We start from the raw sequence: 19,747 nt of genomic DNA on the forward strand, positions 1-19,747 counted from the left end.
GGATTATGGGCGTGAGTTTTTATTTGTAATTATATTATGTTGTCTCGGTAATTATTTCCAAAATACACCTCGACCGTTTCGTGAAGGCTCGAAGGTCAATACCTGGTACTTCGCCTCGAGCTTCGACATCGCGTGAGCACCGTGATGACGTACAGTCGGCTACATGAACCTTTGACCATTACGGACTAAATAGCTTTGCGTCCGCGACTGTCCGTGTGTTTTTTTTTCAGCTCACTTATTGTAAATTTACCGCAGAATAAAACTCACTTCCCTATCTCTATCTCCTTCTCTCTCCACGGCTTTAGGCGCCATCCCACACGCGTGAGACAGAGTACTGCGGGACGGAAGGCAAGAGGGAAACCACTGCCCTATTTTTCCCTAAAAAGTAGCATGGAGAATGCTGCACCGACAAGAGCATCATCAAATGACAAATGAGGAGCGCTGAAGGCTCTCATCCGGTACTAAATTTAAGACAACAGGCCAGAGGGTGCCTAGTTGTGTACGAATCATAATTTCCCTAGCATTATTCCGTTTTCCAAAGGGTCCGCTTACCTAACCTGAAGATTTGACAGGTCCTGTTTATTACAGAAGCGACTGCCTGTCTGACCTTCCAACCCACGAAGGGAAAAAGGTTACAAAATATTCATCATCATCTTCAAGCAGCCCGCATCATCACACTCTTATATAGGCCTTCTCCATTTTGAACCACTCTTTTCGATTCTGCGCTAACCTCGTCCACAACTTTACCGCCGTTGCAACGATGTCATCTGACCACCTGGTCGCTGACAACATCCGCATCCGAAGTTTAAAAAATGTATAAAATAAACTCCAAAAAAACTAAAACGAAAAAAAGTTCGTTTAAAAAACTCCTTTGTCTGTCACCCTGAAAAAACCTGAACTGACCTTTCGCGCGCTTTCCAAGTTTTCTTTTCCCCGCAAAAGGCGATTCCGAAATTCCAAATTCAAATTCGATCCAACACCAAAGGGCGAGCACGCACATGCCGGCACGAAACAGATTCTACAGATTAAAAAAATAAAGCACGACCTCTTGTATTTAAAAAGAAATTAAACACACGAATGTGCGTTCTTAATTTGACCTTTTTTACCTTTCGGTAAGGTTGAAGTTTGTTCAGCCAGTGTTGCTTTCTTATTTTTTAGATTAAACATGCATGCAAAGGAAGCTATCGTGTAATGCCAAAGGTCGTGGGTTGCCCTTAGCAGAATTTATAGGAAAAATGTTGAACGCTAGTGAGTGACAGTTTGTACAATTAACCCAAAACTATTTTAAATGAATATCCTTGTACTAAAGCGATGACTTTTTAATAATGGAGCTATCAAAGCCTAAAATAAATTACTTATAAAATGATAGATAGAAAGGTGTCTAAATAGGCCACCTGTTTTTTTTTTAATTCTACAATCTACTCACGTGAACATGCTTAAGATTAATCTAAAATTAGTTTATTTTTCAATATCTTGTCTAATACCTGTAACTAAAAAAAATATTTCTTCACTTTTTTTTAATTTCGAATCTGTTTTCACATAATAATTTAAGGAAAAACATATACATTAGTAGTCAAGTGACTATAATTGTCCTACATCATTCGTGATACCAATCTTTATAATCCATACATGTACTTACTTAAAGACAAATAATTCAATAGACTGAATTATTACATAGGCAAATAATTCAATAGAATAACTGACTGACACGGGACTCAAACTTGCAACTCAATGCAGTCATATTCTATACTACGCAACTGCTACGCGTGAAAGCTGCTACGTCGCTACGAACTACGTAACGCTGCCTTGCGTAGTCGAATTGTTACGAAAGACGAATAATCGATTGACAAAATGTCGAAAAGCAAATAACCTTTTTTGTCGAGAATCTTGAGATAGGCAGTTATAATGTCAATTCACGCCTTTATCCCTATTGGGGTGGTAAACAACTGTGTTATTTCCTTACCTCGGTAAAATCAAGAAATTGTAGTTATAATTAAGAAAAACACAAACACATTTAGAACACAAATTATCAAAAGTCTAAAATCAGTCAAAAACTGAAGTCGATTTGTTTTTTGAATTGTAATTTTTTTTTCTTTACCTCTTTTTAGTTGCTATATGATTTTGCATGCTGTCAACGCACCCTGTTTGGGGTGTTGACTGACCATTTCTGTTTGTAACTGTATATATTATCATAAAAAAAATAAATAAAAACATAGACATCAACAGCAGCCGTTTTAAACCAACAAAGACGGTTGATTTTGGTTTTAAACTGATTGGTTTAAATGGTTTAAAACCGTGGTTACACCTATAGTCAGGATCGAAGCAAATGGAATTCCATAGTCTCTGCTTACCCCGGTAGGAAATAGGCGCGAGTTTATGAATATATATCACAAAAATAAAACGATCTATAAAACTACGCTATTTATTACGTTTACTTTTTAATCTGTTTAAAAGCGCGCGCGGGAACCTGTCAAAGTGTCGAACGCCATTTTGTTTGCTCGGCAAACATGGCGGAAGGTGTTTATAGAGGTATTATACTAAATTATTTTACGTTCAACCGTTATTATGGTACTGTCGGTTTAACCTAGATACGACAGAAAAGTAATACTACTTTTCTTGAAGCAAGGGGGTCAAGATTTTACTTTGTTCGTTTCAAAAATATAGCACGCATTCTGGGACTTTCCAGATTTCGTTCACCAAAACAATATACTTAGACGGCGCTGTACAGCTTTAGCGTGATAATCACCTATTTTCTCATTACTCGGGCACATTTTTATTCTAAAATACAATGTAATGGCAGAAGCATATATAAATAATTAAAACACATAATAACGGGTTCTTACCGCGTTTAAATGGGGATATGAGACTCCCGATATTTCGACACTGTTGCAAGTGCCATGATCACGGGATGACTGATGAGATTGGAGTGGAGTAGGTAGATCCATAATATTCTACGGGCAGACATATCTGTCTACCCTCTTTCTTTGCCGCTTGTTTATGTTTTTGATATCGGAATGTTCGGAACCATCTGAACTCGCATCAAACTCACTACGACAAACCGCACTCACTGTGTCCTAACGTTTTTTCACCACATTAGGCCGTTTCAAGCTTTTTACAACACCTACTACTGGATTCCACATGGTCGATAATTTGAACCCGTCTTCCCTGTTGAAATTTTTATGTTTTCTGATTTAAAAAAAAAGCATATATAAAAATGAAAGAAATAGAAAAGAAAGATGATCCATGTTTCAAAAGGCACGTTAAGGCGTTGGTCCCGGTTAAAATTATTAAATTATGTTGGTCGAATATGTTATAATTATCTGTAAGTATCCGAGCCGCCGAGTAGCCGGGCTGCATTGTGTGACGGACACACACACACACACGCACACGCACATGCACACGCAACGCGCACGCGCACGCACACGCGCACGCACACGCACACGCACACGCGCACGCGCGCGCACGTACACACACACACACACACATACACACACAAACGCCAACAAAACGAAATAACTTATAATTCATGAATGTTATAGAAGATTTTCTCCCCTAGCCACACACGCAATTTCTTTTTAAATTGAATGAAGTTAAGTTTTTCCTTCTATCAAACATATTAAATGCAAAGATGCGCCGCTAATACTCGTAAAATATCTGCATAAAAAATATAATGTATGTATGTTTAAACTATCATTTACACGTTTCAACTGTCTTGTCTATTCAAAGGTCAAGTGTTAGATAATTTCACACATATAAAAAGGCGGGCTTATCGCTTTAAATGGGCAATTTTCCAGACACGTTGCGTGTATATAATAGCCAACGGTTAGCGCTTACTGTGGTGTAAGAATTATTGTGCAGGTATAAAAAATATAGTAACACAGTAGAGTCAGCTAAAGGAGACTAATATACAAAGTTATTGAGGACAGAAGAGGCAAGATGATTGGACACTAAGGTCGACCTCCGTGGTCTAGTGGATGAGCGTTGGGCTCACGATCCGGTCCTGGGTTCGATTCCCGGTGGGGACATATCACAAAAATTACTTTGTGGTTCCTGGTTTGGTTAGGACATTACTGGCTGATCACCAGATTGTCCGAAAGTAAGATGATCGATGCTTCGGAAGGCACGTTAAGCTGTTGGTCCCGATTACTACTTACTGATGTAAGTAAGTAGTCGTTACATGAGCCATGTCAGGGGCCTTTGGCGGCTCAATAGTAACCCTGACACCAGGGTTGATGAGGTTGGTACTCCGTCTCACAACCCACACGATAAAATAAGACTAAGGTCCCCACACTAGCGCCTCTCGAGGGTCATCGTCGTGTCAGCGTCCGCGCAACGTCCATGTGATCTTCCGAATACTGAAAAGTATCGGCGTCCGAAGGACTGATGAGATTACTCTAGCCATAGAGGCAGCCAATCAGCTCGCGACACCAAACACTTCAGGACTTCAGGGCCGGCGTGGTCGACGATTTCCCTCAATCCCTTTTTGGTTCGCCCGGGTTATTCCTTCATTTACTCATTCTTCCTAAAATTAAGAGCTGTCAATCATCCGTCCCATTCCTTTTCGGTGGATAAGAAAATGGCAGGTACAACTTAAAGGAAAATTAGGAGGTGTCTGCAGGAATCGGGGCCAATGTATTTTTATTGTCGATAAAAAAGAAGAATGACCCACGTAACATTATAACGCGCAAGATTTGCTTCCCCACACGTAAGGGGGAGTGGTGACCCCTAAATTAACGAACATACAGGATGTAGGTACAATCAGACATGGTATAAGAAAACCAAGGGGTTAAAATGGCCACTTCGAAGCAATTCATCTAAAAAAGCAATAAATTCTTTTTGCGCCCCAGAACGCAGATCTCAACCAGAGACATTTTTTTTGTTTTTTTTTCCCGAAGGGCCAGGCAAAGGGAACTACCCACACAGCCATTTCTTATGTATTTTTTTGTTCTTATTGATTAATGAAATGATGTAAAGTGATGACGATAAATGACGTAACCTAAGCCCCCATCCTCGAAGCAGACTCCTACTCCGAACCCCAAACGAATTAACTCAAAAGTCCGCATAAAAATTCCAATTTTTAAGGATTCTAATAAAAATGGTCCTTATAAAAATAACTGTATTCTAAAATAACCTGTAAATATTTTTTTTACGTTACTTGTATTATGTATATAAAAGCACCTAAAATGATTCCCTTGCCATTCTGCCAATAAATAAAAAAGCATAACACCCCGTGTACGAAGAAAGCGTGCAGCCTTGCTAACTTACCTTGGCTACAACAGTCCCGCGTCATACCTCGTCCGAAGACTACGCCTCCAACAACAATTGTAACTAAAACATTATTATAGACACTGGCATTTTGTGAATAAACGCTGACATAAAAAGACCTAATAAAAAGTTCCATTGTAAAAAGTAATAAAATCAAGTCGATGGTTTTAAAATAAGAATTTTAAAAAATAATTTAAAAATAAAAAGTTAAATGCTTACACGCCTGCACCGCTTTTTGTGTTGTGTGTTTTTATGATTACGTTATATATATTTTATTTATGTAATTAAGTAAGTATATTAACTTTGTGTATGTATTAGGTACTTATACATTTTATATTATGTCGTAATAATATATTATGAACTGTGATTGTCGCTATAATTATTACGTGTGATTAATTTTCGCAAGTGATATTGTGTATGCATTATTTTTATTGGTAACTATAAGTAGGTAATTTACTTGAAACTTTTTTTTTATAACTGTTGGAAAATTTACTCATTACTTACTTATTTTTTTTTTACTTGTTGGTATATTTACAAAGTTTGTAAGCAATTTGTCTTCATATCTCAATGTAATGTCGAAAACATAATTTCGCAGCCTCTCTGGATTCGCTTAAATTCATTCTTATTCAAATTCAAATTCAAAAATATCTTTATTCAGTAGGTAGGTAAGTCAGTCAATGGTAACATTAAACACTTCAGTTCCCCGGTAACAACTCCGACGGCCTGGTAGACTTTTCCCTCCTTGAGCGCTTATAAGCGGACTTTACTCAGAGAATGTTCTTATTGTCACCCTTATACCATGTATTGCCAACAATACCACGAAACCTAACCACTGTGGTGTCGTTTACAATTTTTTTTAGGTAGCCACACCACACTAATGAAGTTCTAATACAAAGCTTATGAATGCATTTAACGATATTACTTATTAACAGCCTCCGTGGTCTAGTGGTTAGAGCGTTAGGCTCACGATCTGGAGGTCCGGGTTCGATTGCCGATGGGGACATTGTCGATATCACTTTGTGAGACTGTCCTTTGTTTGGTAAGGACTTTTCAGGCTTGAATTACCTGATTGTCCGAAAAACTAAGATGATTCCGTGCTTCGGAGGGCACGTTAAGCTGTTAATCCCGGCTATTAGCCGTAAAAACAACCCGCATTGGAGCAGCGTGGTGGAGTATGCTCCATACCCCTTCCGGTTGATTGAGGGGAGGCCTGTGCCCAGCAATGGGACGTATATAGGCTGTTTATGTATGTTATGTTATGTAATTACTTATCATTCGCACCATTCGTAAGATCACGACATGACATAGATGATCTCTTTATGCTAATCTTAATTGCCTATGTCTATTTGCGGTATGATTAATTTTGACACATAATAACGGGTTCTTACCGCGTTTGAAGCAGGACTCTGCAAGTGCCATTATCACACGAATGCGGTAAGAACCCGTTATTATGTGTTTTAATTATGATAATAACCGCGTATGATTAATTTTGTTTTGCGAATCCCTTATGAAGTAGCCAAATTTCAGCGACATTACTTATTAATAATTAAAAATTAAAACGTAACCTTTTGTTTTTATACACGTTAGACATCACTAGTCGGTAGTGGTGTGGTTACCGAAAAAAAATTGCAAACGACATGACAGTGGGGCGGTGTCGTGGTTTCGTTGACAATACATGCCTTAAACCATCCTTACGTGCATATATAGTATCATCATCATCATCAATTTTAGAGCCACGCTCTTGTCGGTGCAGCATTTTCCATGCTACTTTTTTAGGGAAAAATAGGGCTGTGGTTTCCCTCTTGCCTTCCGCCCCGCAGTACTTTGTCTGACGCAAGTGGGATGGCGCCCAGAGTAGTCTATTTCAAAGCCGTACTAGGACTCCTGTCCTCCGCCTCTGAATAGTACTGACAGTTACTGCTGCCGTCTGTCAGTTTCCAGGTTACAGTCCCTGTGACTTGCCCCTTCCGTCCTGCGTTGCCGTACCGACGGCTCCCATCTTCGTCTCTGCAACCGTATATAGTATAGTATCCGTATATAGTATAACTAATAAATAATAAAGGAGAAACTGTTTAAAAAGATGAGAAAAAATATCCTATAAGAAGCGATTCTCGGAAATTAGACTCCTTTACAAAGACATTGGAAGGTCAAGACAAATTCATGTTTACAATTAAAAACAGAATTCTATTTTTAAACGATGCAAACTGCGTTGCGGAATATTCCAATCAAGTTAAGGATAATTTTATCAATAATATAAACAACTGCATAACATGGCATCGCGCCTATATCCCCGAAGGGGTAGGCAGAGGTGTAAAGTACACCAGCTATGTTTAATTCTCATGTAATAGGGGAGGAGCCTATTGCCATTCACCGGGCATAAATCCTGGAAACTATTATGATATCGATTATATATGATTCAAACAGTTGGAAATTGTAAGCAATCCCCGACCAAACAGCGACAGGATTAGCAGAACGTAGTGGGTAGCTCACTGGGACGGGCTAACCTATAAAATGCTACTTAGGTTAGGTAGGTAGGCGCCGCTACTTCAAAAACGCACCCCTGATGCCGGGCAGCAGCGGTATCAGTACTGGTTGGAGGCCGAGGATTCTGGTAGGGCTCTAGCTAGAACATCACCGATTGAGAAATTACTCCACCGACAAGAGCGCAGCTCTTAAATAAAGAGAGGGAGAGAGATGATTCAAACTCATAAAGACGAATTATAGTTTAGAGACCAAGTCAGTATTCCAACCAGTGTCTCTACGATGTAAATGATGTATTCTCCTGAAGGGCTATCACAATAGGCAACTTGACAACCTAGTCAAATGAGGTACTTTTTACGAAACGTCAAAACGAAAGGTTTCTTTGGAGTTTGTATGGAAATACTGTCCTGTGACGTCATCAACAGAAGCGGTCAAACGTCGTACTCATTGTTACTTAATTCAGCTCGCGACACCAAACACTTCAAGACCTCGACCCCGCCGACCCCGCCGGCGTGGTCAACGATTTCCCTTATTCAGCGCTTATCGCTATCGACCCACTAGGGTTGATTAATTCTTTCAAATATTTTTCCTCTCAGACGACGCCCTGAGCCGAGGTTCGCGCCCAACTGGGCACCCTCAGGCCTGATGTCTTAAACGTTGTACCGGGTGAGAGCCTTCAGCGCTCCCCATTTGTCCGGCCAAGTAGTTAATGCCATCTGCGGCAAATCTACAATAAGTCACGTCAAAAAAAAAGTTACTTAATTGTTAAATAAAATTCGAAAATAAGTCGAAAAGTAAAATGAGATTGAGTTTTGATCATCTTAGACTGACTTCTATTTCTAGATTAGCATTTTATAATTTATCTTTGACCCAGTCAAATACCCTATTGGGTAGTTTCCTAGGTCTAAGATAAATTATCAAATTCTGATTACTAAATAAAGACAGATCTAAAGGAGACGAAATCGTTTTCTTTTTTCTTTTAACTTATTCAAATTCAAATTCAAAATTGAAAAATATCTTTATTCAGTAGGTAACATAGTTACACTTTGAATCGTAAATTTTTACATAACGAACGTCTCATCCGCCTAAAACTACTGTAGCTTCTCACAACCTGTATAGCCGGGGAAAAGAAGCTGCAAGAAAAACCTCGGCACAGGGCCCTAGACTTCTTTAAAAAAAATAAAATAAACAAAATATTGATATACAATTGAGTAATTTAGCTGCCTAATATCAGTTCTCAGACAGTTAATCCCATGCATTCATATCTTCTAAATAATCACTAACTTTATAATAACCTTTTTTGTAAAGTTTTTGTTTAACTACTGTCTTAAAGCAGTTGAAAGGCAAATTCTGAATGTCAATGGGAATCTTATTGTAAAAACGTATACATTGCCCCTTAACAGATTTAGTAATCTTATGTAATCGACTGACTTGTAAAGCAAGTTTCTTTTTATTTTTATTAATTTAATAATTCTTTATTAAAGAAAAATATAATAAGTAATAAGTGTGAAATTCTGTCACATTTTTCTATGACATCACAAGTTGCTTTTTCATACAAATTCCATAGCGATTTCGTGTTTTGACGTTTAATAAAAAGTAACTGTTTTGACTAGTTCGAAACTAGCCTATTACGTCGAATAAATGATTCTGATTTCTGATTAAAACTTAAAAATGTGACGATAGACCGCGTTCCGTCGTTTACCTTAAGGTTTTTTAAAACATGCAGTAAGTTTTTCTACTTATATTTTTTTAAGTATCTTTAATTTTTATAATATTTCCCTTTACTAGCACAGCCGCATAATACACATTTTTAGTTAACAAAGTAAACATTTTATTTACTTTTACATAGATGTGTTGCTATAGGATACAAGTCAGTGGTTCCCAATATTCCTGTGTACTCAAATTAAGAGATCAATGCGAGACGTTCTCCAAAAATAATACAGATGGCGTTGTCTCGATTTAACGTGATAATAACCTATTTTCTCATTACTCGGGTAACATAACATAACAAATACTTTATTGCACAAACAGGAAAAAACAAAATACAAAACAAAAGAGAAATAGAATTAGTACAATAGGCGGCCTTATTGCTAAGTAGCAATCTCTTCCAGGCAACCTTTAAGTATTGGAGATGGGATAGTGCAGCATGGGAATACTTGTGCATATAAAAATAAATACACTACACATAATTGGGTACATAATTGTGCAAAAATATAACGTAATGGCAGAAGCATAACATTATATAAAAATAATGAGATACTTTCCAATCGACGTTCCCCGAAAACACGATAGATGGCGTTGTTCATTTTTATCGTGATAATTACCTATTTTGTCATTGCTGGGGTACCTACATAATCATTCAAAAATGTAATGTAATGGCGAAAGAATATATAAAAAATTAATAATAAAAAAAATAATAATAATAACTAAAAATAATAATTACTAATTGTTGCTTGATATTTAGATTACATTATGTATAGATTATAAAAAATGAAGAAAAAATAAATGAAGAGAGGAAGGGGTAGACCTAGGAGAACATTTGTGAAACAAATAAAAGAGAAGGTGCAGGTCGTGTCGTATCAGAAGGTGAAGGATTTGGCGGGAAGAAGAGAGGAATGGCGATTACTCCACCGACAAGAGCGCAGCTCTAAAATAAAGAGAGAGAGAGATAGATTATATTGCTTCTCTTTATTTTGATCAGAATAATAATGGGTGGAAGTTGTATTTATACCCAAAAACAAAGATAAAAAATGCATAAGTCTGTTATCCATGAAATTACAAGTTTAAACGAAGAAAAAACTTAACAACGCCATCTATCGTGTTTTTGGGGAACGCCGATTGGAAAGTCCCTAATTGCTTGATATTTGGATCAGATATGGTATATATAATTATGTTGCTTCTCTTTATTTTGATCAAATTAATAATCGGTGAAAGATGTGTTGTGCCTGGGTGTAATAACAAGGGTAATCACAAGGCCTGTTGTCTTGTTTATATCGAGTGAGAGCCCTTAGCGTTCACTATTTGTCCGGCTAAGTAGTTAATCTACAATATGTGACGTAAAAAATAAAAATAAAATTTTTAACAAAAAATAAACCGACTTCAAACGCAAAACTAAAAAGCAATAAATAAATTTACTTCGCACAAAGTAATTAGTACGTATTTTCAAGGAAATGCTACAACGAAGTACCGATTTATATATTTTTCAATACTGATTGTTTTGTAATTTTTTGTTTGACATTGTTTTGTAATTGCTTTGATATAGGTATTAAACAATATTGTGTGTACATAGTAATTTGATATTGTAGTAGGGTTGTTGTAGCATTTACTTGGCACCGACTTCAGAATTATAAATTAATTAACTAATTGAAAATACGTACTAATTACTTTGTGCGAAGTAAATTTATTTATTGCTTTTTAGTTTTGCGTTTGAAGTCGGTTTTTTTTTTGTTAAAAATTTTATTTTATTTTACGATTTTAAGTGATGGTTAGACCGAGCAAGGATGCAGACAGACAGATTTTCTGATTTATATTCATATATAATAATATAATATATTATTAGTAGTGATCACAATTATTATTGATGAACATGTTTACACACACACACTCACACACGCGCTAACGCACACGAGCACACGCGCACGTACACACGCACACACACAGATACACGCACACACACAGACACACGCACACACACACACACACATGTGTATGTGTACATACACACATGTAGTTGTCAGTGGAAGCTGCTATCATACACACTCACGCATACATATAGATACAGTAGATTTCGCGTGGTTCGCTCGCTGCTAAAGCAGCTCGCGTGTCCTGTTTATTCGAAACTGTCCCTCTTCGTATGGCGGCCATCTTGTTTTTCCGCCATTTTGTTTTTTTTCACCGGCGACAGAATTTGACCAAGATTTAAATGGGTGTCGTGGAAACAAACAAAATCCAGGTGCAATAGGTTTGCCAGACCGTAGAATGTCTCCCTGATTGGGAGCAGTTTTCAAAGATGACGTTCCGATCACACCCCTATACTTACATCATTTTTACCCCCAAGACATTTTCTGGAAAAACAAAATTTTGTATGGCGGCCATCTTGTTTTTTCGCCATTTTGTATTTTTTTCACCGGCCATTAAATTCGACCAAGATTTAAATAGGTTTCGTGAAAGAAAAATTGGTTCAGGTGTGATAGTTTCGCCAGGCCGTAGGGTGTCACCCTGATGCGGAGCAGTTTTCGAAAATCGGGAAGTATTTCCATACTTAACATGACGATCCGATCACAACCCCGATATATATTTTATATCCCGAGACATTTTCTGAAAAAACAAAATTGTGTATGGCGGCCATCTTGTTTTTCCGCCATTTTGTTTTTTTTTTACGCGCTATGGAATTTGACCAAGATTTAAATAAGTGCTCTGAAAGAAATATTGGTTCACGTGCGATAGTTTTGCCAGGCCGTAGAGTATCTCTCTGATGCGGAGCAGTTTTTGGTGACCAGAAAGTATTTCCGTACTCTACATGACGTTTTGAGTAAGCGCCCCATACATTATTTTTACCCAAACGGGCTTCTTCCAAAATCGACAAAATTTTGTATGGCGTTTTGTATCTTTTTTTTCCGCCATTTTGTTTTTTTGCACCGGCGATTGAATTTGATCAAGATTTAAATACGTTTCGTGAAAGAAAAATTGCTCCAGGTTGTATAGTTTTGCCAGGCCATAGGGTATCTCCCTGATGCTGACCAGTTTTCGGAGGTCGGGAAGTTTTCCCAAAGCCTAAAGATCGATCCGATCAATATGACTTTACAAACGCACTAGTCGCTCCTACGATTTTTGAAAATTCCCCTCGATTTCTCTGGTCTTCCATCATCAGATCCTGACTTCCTTGACATGGGACCCCCTTGGGTATATCTCCTTTCAAACAAAAAAAGAATTATCAAAATCGGTTCATATACGACGAAGATATGCCCGAACAAACATAAAAAAAAAAAAAAAAAAAAAATATACGGTCGAATTGAGAACCTCCTCCTTTTTTGAAGTCGGTAAAAAGCGGGCTTTGAGAAGTGAGCTATAATAGCTATAATTAGGGTAACAATTACTAATATGTCTTTTTATGAAGATCTTTACTGTAAGACACACACACACACACACACACACACACACACACACACACACACACACACACATATATATATATATATATACACATTCATAGTGCTATGGGCAAAATTAGATATTTAGTTTTTATTTTACTTTGTTAATCTTTAGATTACACCTACTTAATTATTTGTTTTCTTTATAGAAATCATACTTGTTATTACTTTTCTTAACTCACAAACTGTACCCCTTGGGAATTGCGAGACATTCCCGCCACAAGTATCCTAGGTTTACTTAATGGGAAGTCACGGCACCGTGTAACTAATTTGTGAAATAAAGAATATTTTTACTAATTTATTAATAATATTAAATAATATATTTATTTATTCATTAAAGGTATTTTTACTATTTTTTATTATTAATATTTATAATTTATTAAATAAAAAATAGTAAAAATACCTTTAATAAATAAATAAATATGCGTCTAAATGTCCACATACTCTTCAAGCACACCTCTACGGTAGCAGTAGATATCACTTTGGGAACCACTGTCGTGTATAACCTACTTTATATTATGTATATTTATACCAGTGATGTGCAATTGCCCGGAATGTTCCATTTGTAAAAACTCTTTAATAATAAGGACACTAGCTGCTTTTCTTTTTTAAATTGTTATTTCTTGTACTCCGCTCATTTCTGCCTAAGGCCGGGTTTCCATTGACGCGGAGATGGGCGGAGAACAGCGGATATGTGCGGATTTGACCAATCACAGCGTTCGAGAGAGCGAAAAACGAAGACGCTCTGTCACTCTCTCCCTCACGGTGATTGGTCGATTCCTGCACATCTCCGCTCATCTCCGCACAGCTCCGCGTCAATGGAAACGCAGCCTAAAGGTTAGGTAATATAACTCTTTTATATGAGTTTTGCGCCTTGTTACTTTGAAGGACGTAATATACGATCCCGACGACCCGATTACTCTAGCCATAGAGGCAGCCAATCAACTCGCGACACCAAACACTTCAGAACCCCGATACCGACCCCGCCGGCGTGGTCGACGATTTCCCTCATTCAGCGCTTATCGCTATCGACCCACCAGTGTCGATTAAATCTTTCAAATATTCGTGCCTAACTGGGCACCCTCAGACCTGCTGTCTTAAATTTTGTACCGGGTGAGAGCCTTCAGTGCTCCCCATTTGTCCGGCCAAGTAGTTAATGCCATCTGTGACAATTCTACAATAAGTCACGTTAAAAGAAAGTGCCTTTTTACTGCCAAGAACATTCCCGGTAACGGTACATCACAGATTTTTGCGTATTTTGTTAATAGCAGATACCATGTAGCAGATAAGTATGTACCTATTATTTTCAAGGAGAGAACATTAGTTAAATACCTACCCAATGTTTCTGATTCCAGTATAGTCATAAGCAATATCATGTACCCACTTTAGAACCCTGTCGCACTATCATATTTGACTTTTAATGAGACTTACGGTTTAATTTGTCAAAAAAGTTAATGTGACATGGTTTCAAAGTGTATCATCATCAGCCGTATGACGCCCACTGCTGGGCATAGGCCTCCCCCAAGGATCTCAAAGTGTATACATACCTATTATTACTCGTGACCGTACACACCATCCAATTTTATTTTAAATTATATCTGTCATTTTCTTATCCGCCGGAAAGGAAACGGACGGATAATCGACAAGCGTAAAATTTATGGAACACGCGTCAATTTTAGCCAGGAATTTTATAAACCCTCCTAAATTTTTATATTAGCCAAACACGTCAAACGGTTTGCATACCCGGGAGATGACTATTTTATTCGCCCGGGTTATTCATTCATTTTAAAATTAACAGTTGTCAATCATCCGTCTCGTTCCTTTTCGACGGATAAGAAAATGACGGGTATAACTTGAAATAAAATTAGGTGTCTGCAGGAATCGAGGCCATTGTATTGAAGAATAAAGTAATAAAGAAAGGAGGTTGGACCTTGTACTCATATTATGTAATTTGCGACCCTTTCTGTTTACTTCCGACCTGTTTCACGATTAATTTAGTTGAAGGATAATATAGAAACCGAGGAAATTGACGTCGAAAATGAAATCACTACATAGTATAAAACCGCGCTTGGTCTGCGATTGTTGAAGTTAAGCAACTTTCGAAAAGGCCGGATGGGTGAACACAAAAAAAAGTTTCCATCTCGAGCTCCTCCGTACTTCGGAAGCGCACGTTAAGCCGTTGGTCCCAGCTGCATTAGCAGTCGTTAATAACCACCAATCCGCACTGGGCCCGCGTGGTGGTTTAAGGCCCGATCTCCCTATCCATTCATAGGGAAGGCCCGTGCCCCAGCAGTGGGGACGTAAATGGGCTGATGATGATGATGATATAGTATAAAACAAAGTCGCTTTTTCTGTCCCTATATCCCTATGTACGCTTAAATCTTTAAAACTACGCAATGGATTTTGATGCGATTTTTTTAGTAGATAGAGTGATTCAAGAGGAAGGTTTATATAATGTATAATAACATCCATTAAATAGTGGAGAAATACTGTTGTTTTTGGCGTTTTTAATGTGATGTTAATATTGCCTTAAATAGTTAGCGCTTTTTAAATAATTTTAGCTACTGTTCTCTCCTTCTGTGGCGTCCTCACTCATTGTATTACAACTGTAACCTACTTACCTATCATCAATCTTATGAAGATATCGTTAGTTTGTTAGACAGTAAAATAGAACATCAGAATCGACATGACATATCGACCATTATTCATTTTGGCATTTCCATTCTAACCGATAACCATTGACATCAACTGAAGTTGGTATAGGTAATTTGATGGTTGATCTAAGCGAGGTATTTAGTGATTTTAGCCATTTAGGAACTTTGTCTGTCTACGCATCACTAATGTTGTTGCGCGTGACGTGTCCACTGGACAACAATTATATTGATGCTCTAATCTTTAAACAAAGAACAAGCTGGCAACGTTGCGCGCTGTTGTGCTATGTTGCCGTAGATGTTGAGCGTTGCGTGTTGCGTCAATTGTTGCCTAGTGGATACGATAATTATTGTCAAAAATTTTGTACCTCGCTTGCAATCATCCAGTTCTTGAGAAAATATTTCTATAATTAGTTATAAAAGGAAAGATCCGATAGCGGTGTTATAAGTTTATTACTGCAGATATATATTTTACTAACGAAAGAAAAATTGAATTTAAAAAGTACTGAAATCACCAAATTATTTTTAAAATAACACCGCTATCGCTATTCGAACTCTAATCACGCGAGAATCGAATCGCCGTTCCCTTCGACATTTAAATTTCGAAAACCACAGACAACGACATAGAACGTAAACTCTCGAACTTTAGACGAAGGCCTAGAACGTAACTGTTGAGTTACTTATCTGACGATAGGACGTAACGTTAAATGATAGTGTTTCGGATTTTCGAGATGTGGCGTCGCAAGCAAGCGGCTGCTGTGATTGTTCCTCTGCTGCTGGCGTGGCTCACTGGGAAATCTTCAGAAGCCCTCAGCACTTTCGGAGTCTCAAACACACGACCGCCCGCTCCATCGCCGACTGCACCCCCTGGTAACCATTTTTTCTATATAATGGGACATTCTCACCTGAATGATTAGACTTGCACGACACACCACACAGGAGTGACAAAGAAACACATTTTTTCAAAATTTTTCAACAACACTACACTTGAATGCTGAATTTCATATGATTACCATTGGTTGACACGAATATTGGCAAGGATTGATACAACGATACATATATTGGTACCTATTTTAAATTAATGACAATATAAATTCTAAAGGGATTCGTTGATGTAATGTTACTAAACTGTCCCATTATATAAAAAAAAGGTTTATACAGGTGACAGAAAGCTTTGAAGCTGTTTATAAATTATATAACCAGGAAAATTGACGTTAAAACTGCCTAAAAATTGCAAAGGCCGTGCAATTTTACGGAATGTAGGCGAATAATTATAAAATTAATTTTCAGAACGCACGGTCCATAGACATACATAAAATCTTTTTTGGATCGAAAATGGCGCTAAGGCAAAGGCATTCAGCTGTCATGCCCGTTGTCATATTTTTTTGGCTGCTTGGCCACTGTTATGGGTACAGCAGCACATTTGGAGTCGCACCCACACCACAGCCCGCTCCATCGACGACTGCACGTCCTGGTAATCATTTTTTGTGTATAATGGGATGTTCTCACCTGCATGTCCCGTCACGCTGAAGTGACGAATAAACACTTTTTTCTAAATTTTTCGACAACACTCCACTTGAATGCTGATTTTTATATTAATAGGATTGGTTCAAACACTGATACAAAGATTGGCACTTATGATTTTAATTATAATTTAAATTTTAGAGGGATTCGGTGATGTTACTAAACTGTCCCATTATATGAAAAAAATGTTTAAACAGGCGACAGAAAGCAGAGGAACTGTTTGTAAATTGTTAATAAACAAACATGTGTCGTAAGGACACATAAAAATTGCCGCGCCGATAATAAACCTACTTTTTTGATTGCATTTGCCCATACTAGGCAGGCAAAGGGAACGTAGCCCATACAGCCAACGATAATAAATAATCTTCAAATTAATTTTCAGAACTTGCGGTTCATAGACAAACTTAAAAACTTTTTTGGACCGCAAAAATGGCGCTAAGGCAAAGGCATTCAACTGTTATGCCATTTGTAATTTTGTTTTGGCTGATTGGCCAGTGTTGTGGAGTGTTCAGTCCTTCTTTTGGAGTGGTAAAAACTGAAACTCCCCCTACCCCGGCATCACCTACATCCCCGCCGGGTAAGATTCTTTAAGTGGGAGCTTCCATTAATGTTTTTCACAATTATTTTCCTTTTCAATGTCTTACCACGTAATTCAGTAGTATGCAAAACAACTTCAGAAAAATTTATAATTGCACTTTCCCGATTATAATCCGTAGTTTAATTGGTGTAATCACTGTAAATATGTGTTTTTCAAAATTACTTATTTTTAATAGTCGATATTTTTATACTATGCTGTTGTTTATGTAGTAAAACGTATATTAAGTAGATTTTGTTAACTATGGGAGGCTTAGAGTATATTGTGATTTACTGAAATGCTTGTAAGTAGATAGAAGGTCTTTAGGATTATAGGTTATAGATTAATAAAAAATGGTAACCTCCTTCTTTTTGAAGTCGGTTAAAAATAATGGTTACTTTGAACGTTATAAAATACGGAAAGACGATTTGATTCTATCATTTGTCATACTTTCAGATACATTATCAAATCACACGTTACAACTACATTAACGTTGTCATAAACATAATACATCGAGCATCAAATACTTATGTCAAAAATCACTCGAGATTAGGGCCAAATTTTCATAACTACACTAAAAATACATTATTTATATTTTGAATTCTGATACACTACAAAAAAACACAGTCGCAACACTATTTTATTAAAACACACTCCAAATCCAAAAATAAGCGCGAACCGTTCTGAACAGTTACTTTCCATAGACAAGACTATAGAACGTAACTGGGAGCGCAAAAAGCTGCCTACAGACGAACCGACATTTGAAAAGCGAAAAAGTTCTATCGAAATGTGGTGTAAAATGTATACAGTCATAATAGTACCGATAATACTGGCTGGGTGGCTCAGTGCCCAAAGGGTGCACGGGTTGGGATTCTCTTCTTTTGGGAAGGCAAACACCGAGACTCCTAAACCAGCAGAGCCTACGGCACCGCCTGGTAAGATTTTTTTATATAATGGGACAAGCTACGCTTTTGACATTTCAAAGTGCTTTGCAGACCATCAATCATGATTGACAATATTTATGGGATTGATAATTCGCTCATAATAAAATTGATCATTCACTTACATAAACAATGAACACTGCAATACATTGATCGTACCGCCATAAGTATGTACCTATATATGTATAAGTATAAATTAATAATAATACTATTGAGGTGAAAAAAATAATAACACGGAACGTTCTAGAAGATTACGCTAAGAAGCTCCTATTGTACAACTCACCCAAGGTATGTAGTTGTGACGCCACTACATGTTGTAAGTGTTTGCGAGTTCACTAGAGATTCCTTCAATTGGGTAGTATCCCAAAGATAAATTATGAAATTCTGATTACTAAATAAAGCTCAATCTAAAACTGACGAAAACATTTTCATTGTTCTTATCTTATTTAGCCTATACGATCCCACTGCTGGGCAAAGGCCTCCCCTTGATTTTTCCACTCCTCTCGACTTTGCGCGATCTCCGACCAATCCTTGCGATAAGCATTCATTTTTCTATTTAACTTATTTATGAATTTTATTCAAGAAAAACGTAATAATAAGTACTACATTTTATCACGTTTTTCTATGACGTCACAGTGTGCTCTTACATACAAATCCCATAGTAATTTCGTGTTTTGACGTTTGGTAAAAAGTAACTGATTTGACTAGTTGGAAACTAGCCTATTACCACTAAAGCGCTTATTCCTCTACCCAATCTATCGGAAGTGATGCGTCAAGGTCGCGGGTTCGAGCAGCGTAACATCACAACATTTTTATACCTTCACCCATGGTACAAGAAGACCAGGTACGCTCAATCCTATGACAAGCCGCCATTGCTAGCCCGTTGATGACGTAAGTGTTACCATTCAATTGGTATCTCGAACATTCCAAGGACGTAAATTTTATTATTGAAAATTGAGTGAATTACTGGCTAATGTATTTTTAATTAAGTACTTACTGTTATTTCTCACATAGAGGTATATAAAAATCATTAAAACTGTACGTAAGTACTTACCTAAAACTTTTACTAAAAGTACAAAATTTCCTTGCAAAGTAAATTAAAAACAGTGGAAGTGGGTAATTTATTTTTTTCGAAATGGCACCGTAGGGTGGGATGACGTC

General features: G+C 37.3%; 1 protein-coding gene across 7 annotated transcripts in view; it reads left to right on the top strand.

Moving 5' to 3' along the window:
- The first annotated feature begins 5,285 nt into the window (after positions 1 to 5,285).
- LOC126379615 (uncharacterized) overlaps positions 5,286 to 19,747 on the top strand; it is a 41,296-nt gene continuing 26,834 nt past the window's right edge. For 2 of the 7 annotated variants that reach the window (XM_050028439.1, XM_050028438.1), the window contains exon 1: positions 5,292 to 5,409. Coding sequence is in view for 2 of the 7 variants with exons in the window: in XM_050028444.1 (XP_049884401.1) it covers positions 18,433 to 18,580 (148 nt within the window). In the remaining 5 variants the exon portion in view is untranslated. Of the gene's footprint in view, positions 5,410 to 5,531; positions 5,554 to 18,349; positions 18,581 to 19,747 lie in introns of those variants that run through there. The other 5 variants (XM_050028444.1, XM_050028443.1, XM_050028440.1 and 2 more) reach the window with 5 other exon arrangements.

Source organism: Pectinophora gossypiella, chromosome 29 (assembly GCF_024362695.1).
Source record: "Pectinophora gossypiella chromosome 29, ilPecGoss1.1, whole genome shotgun sequence".
NCBI classification, from domain to species: domain Eukaryota; kingdom Metazoa; phylum Arthropoda; class Insecta; order Lepidoptera; family Gelechiidae; genus Pectinophora; species Pectinophora gossypiella.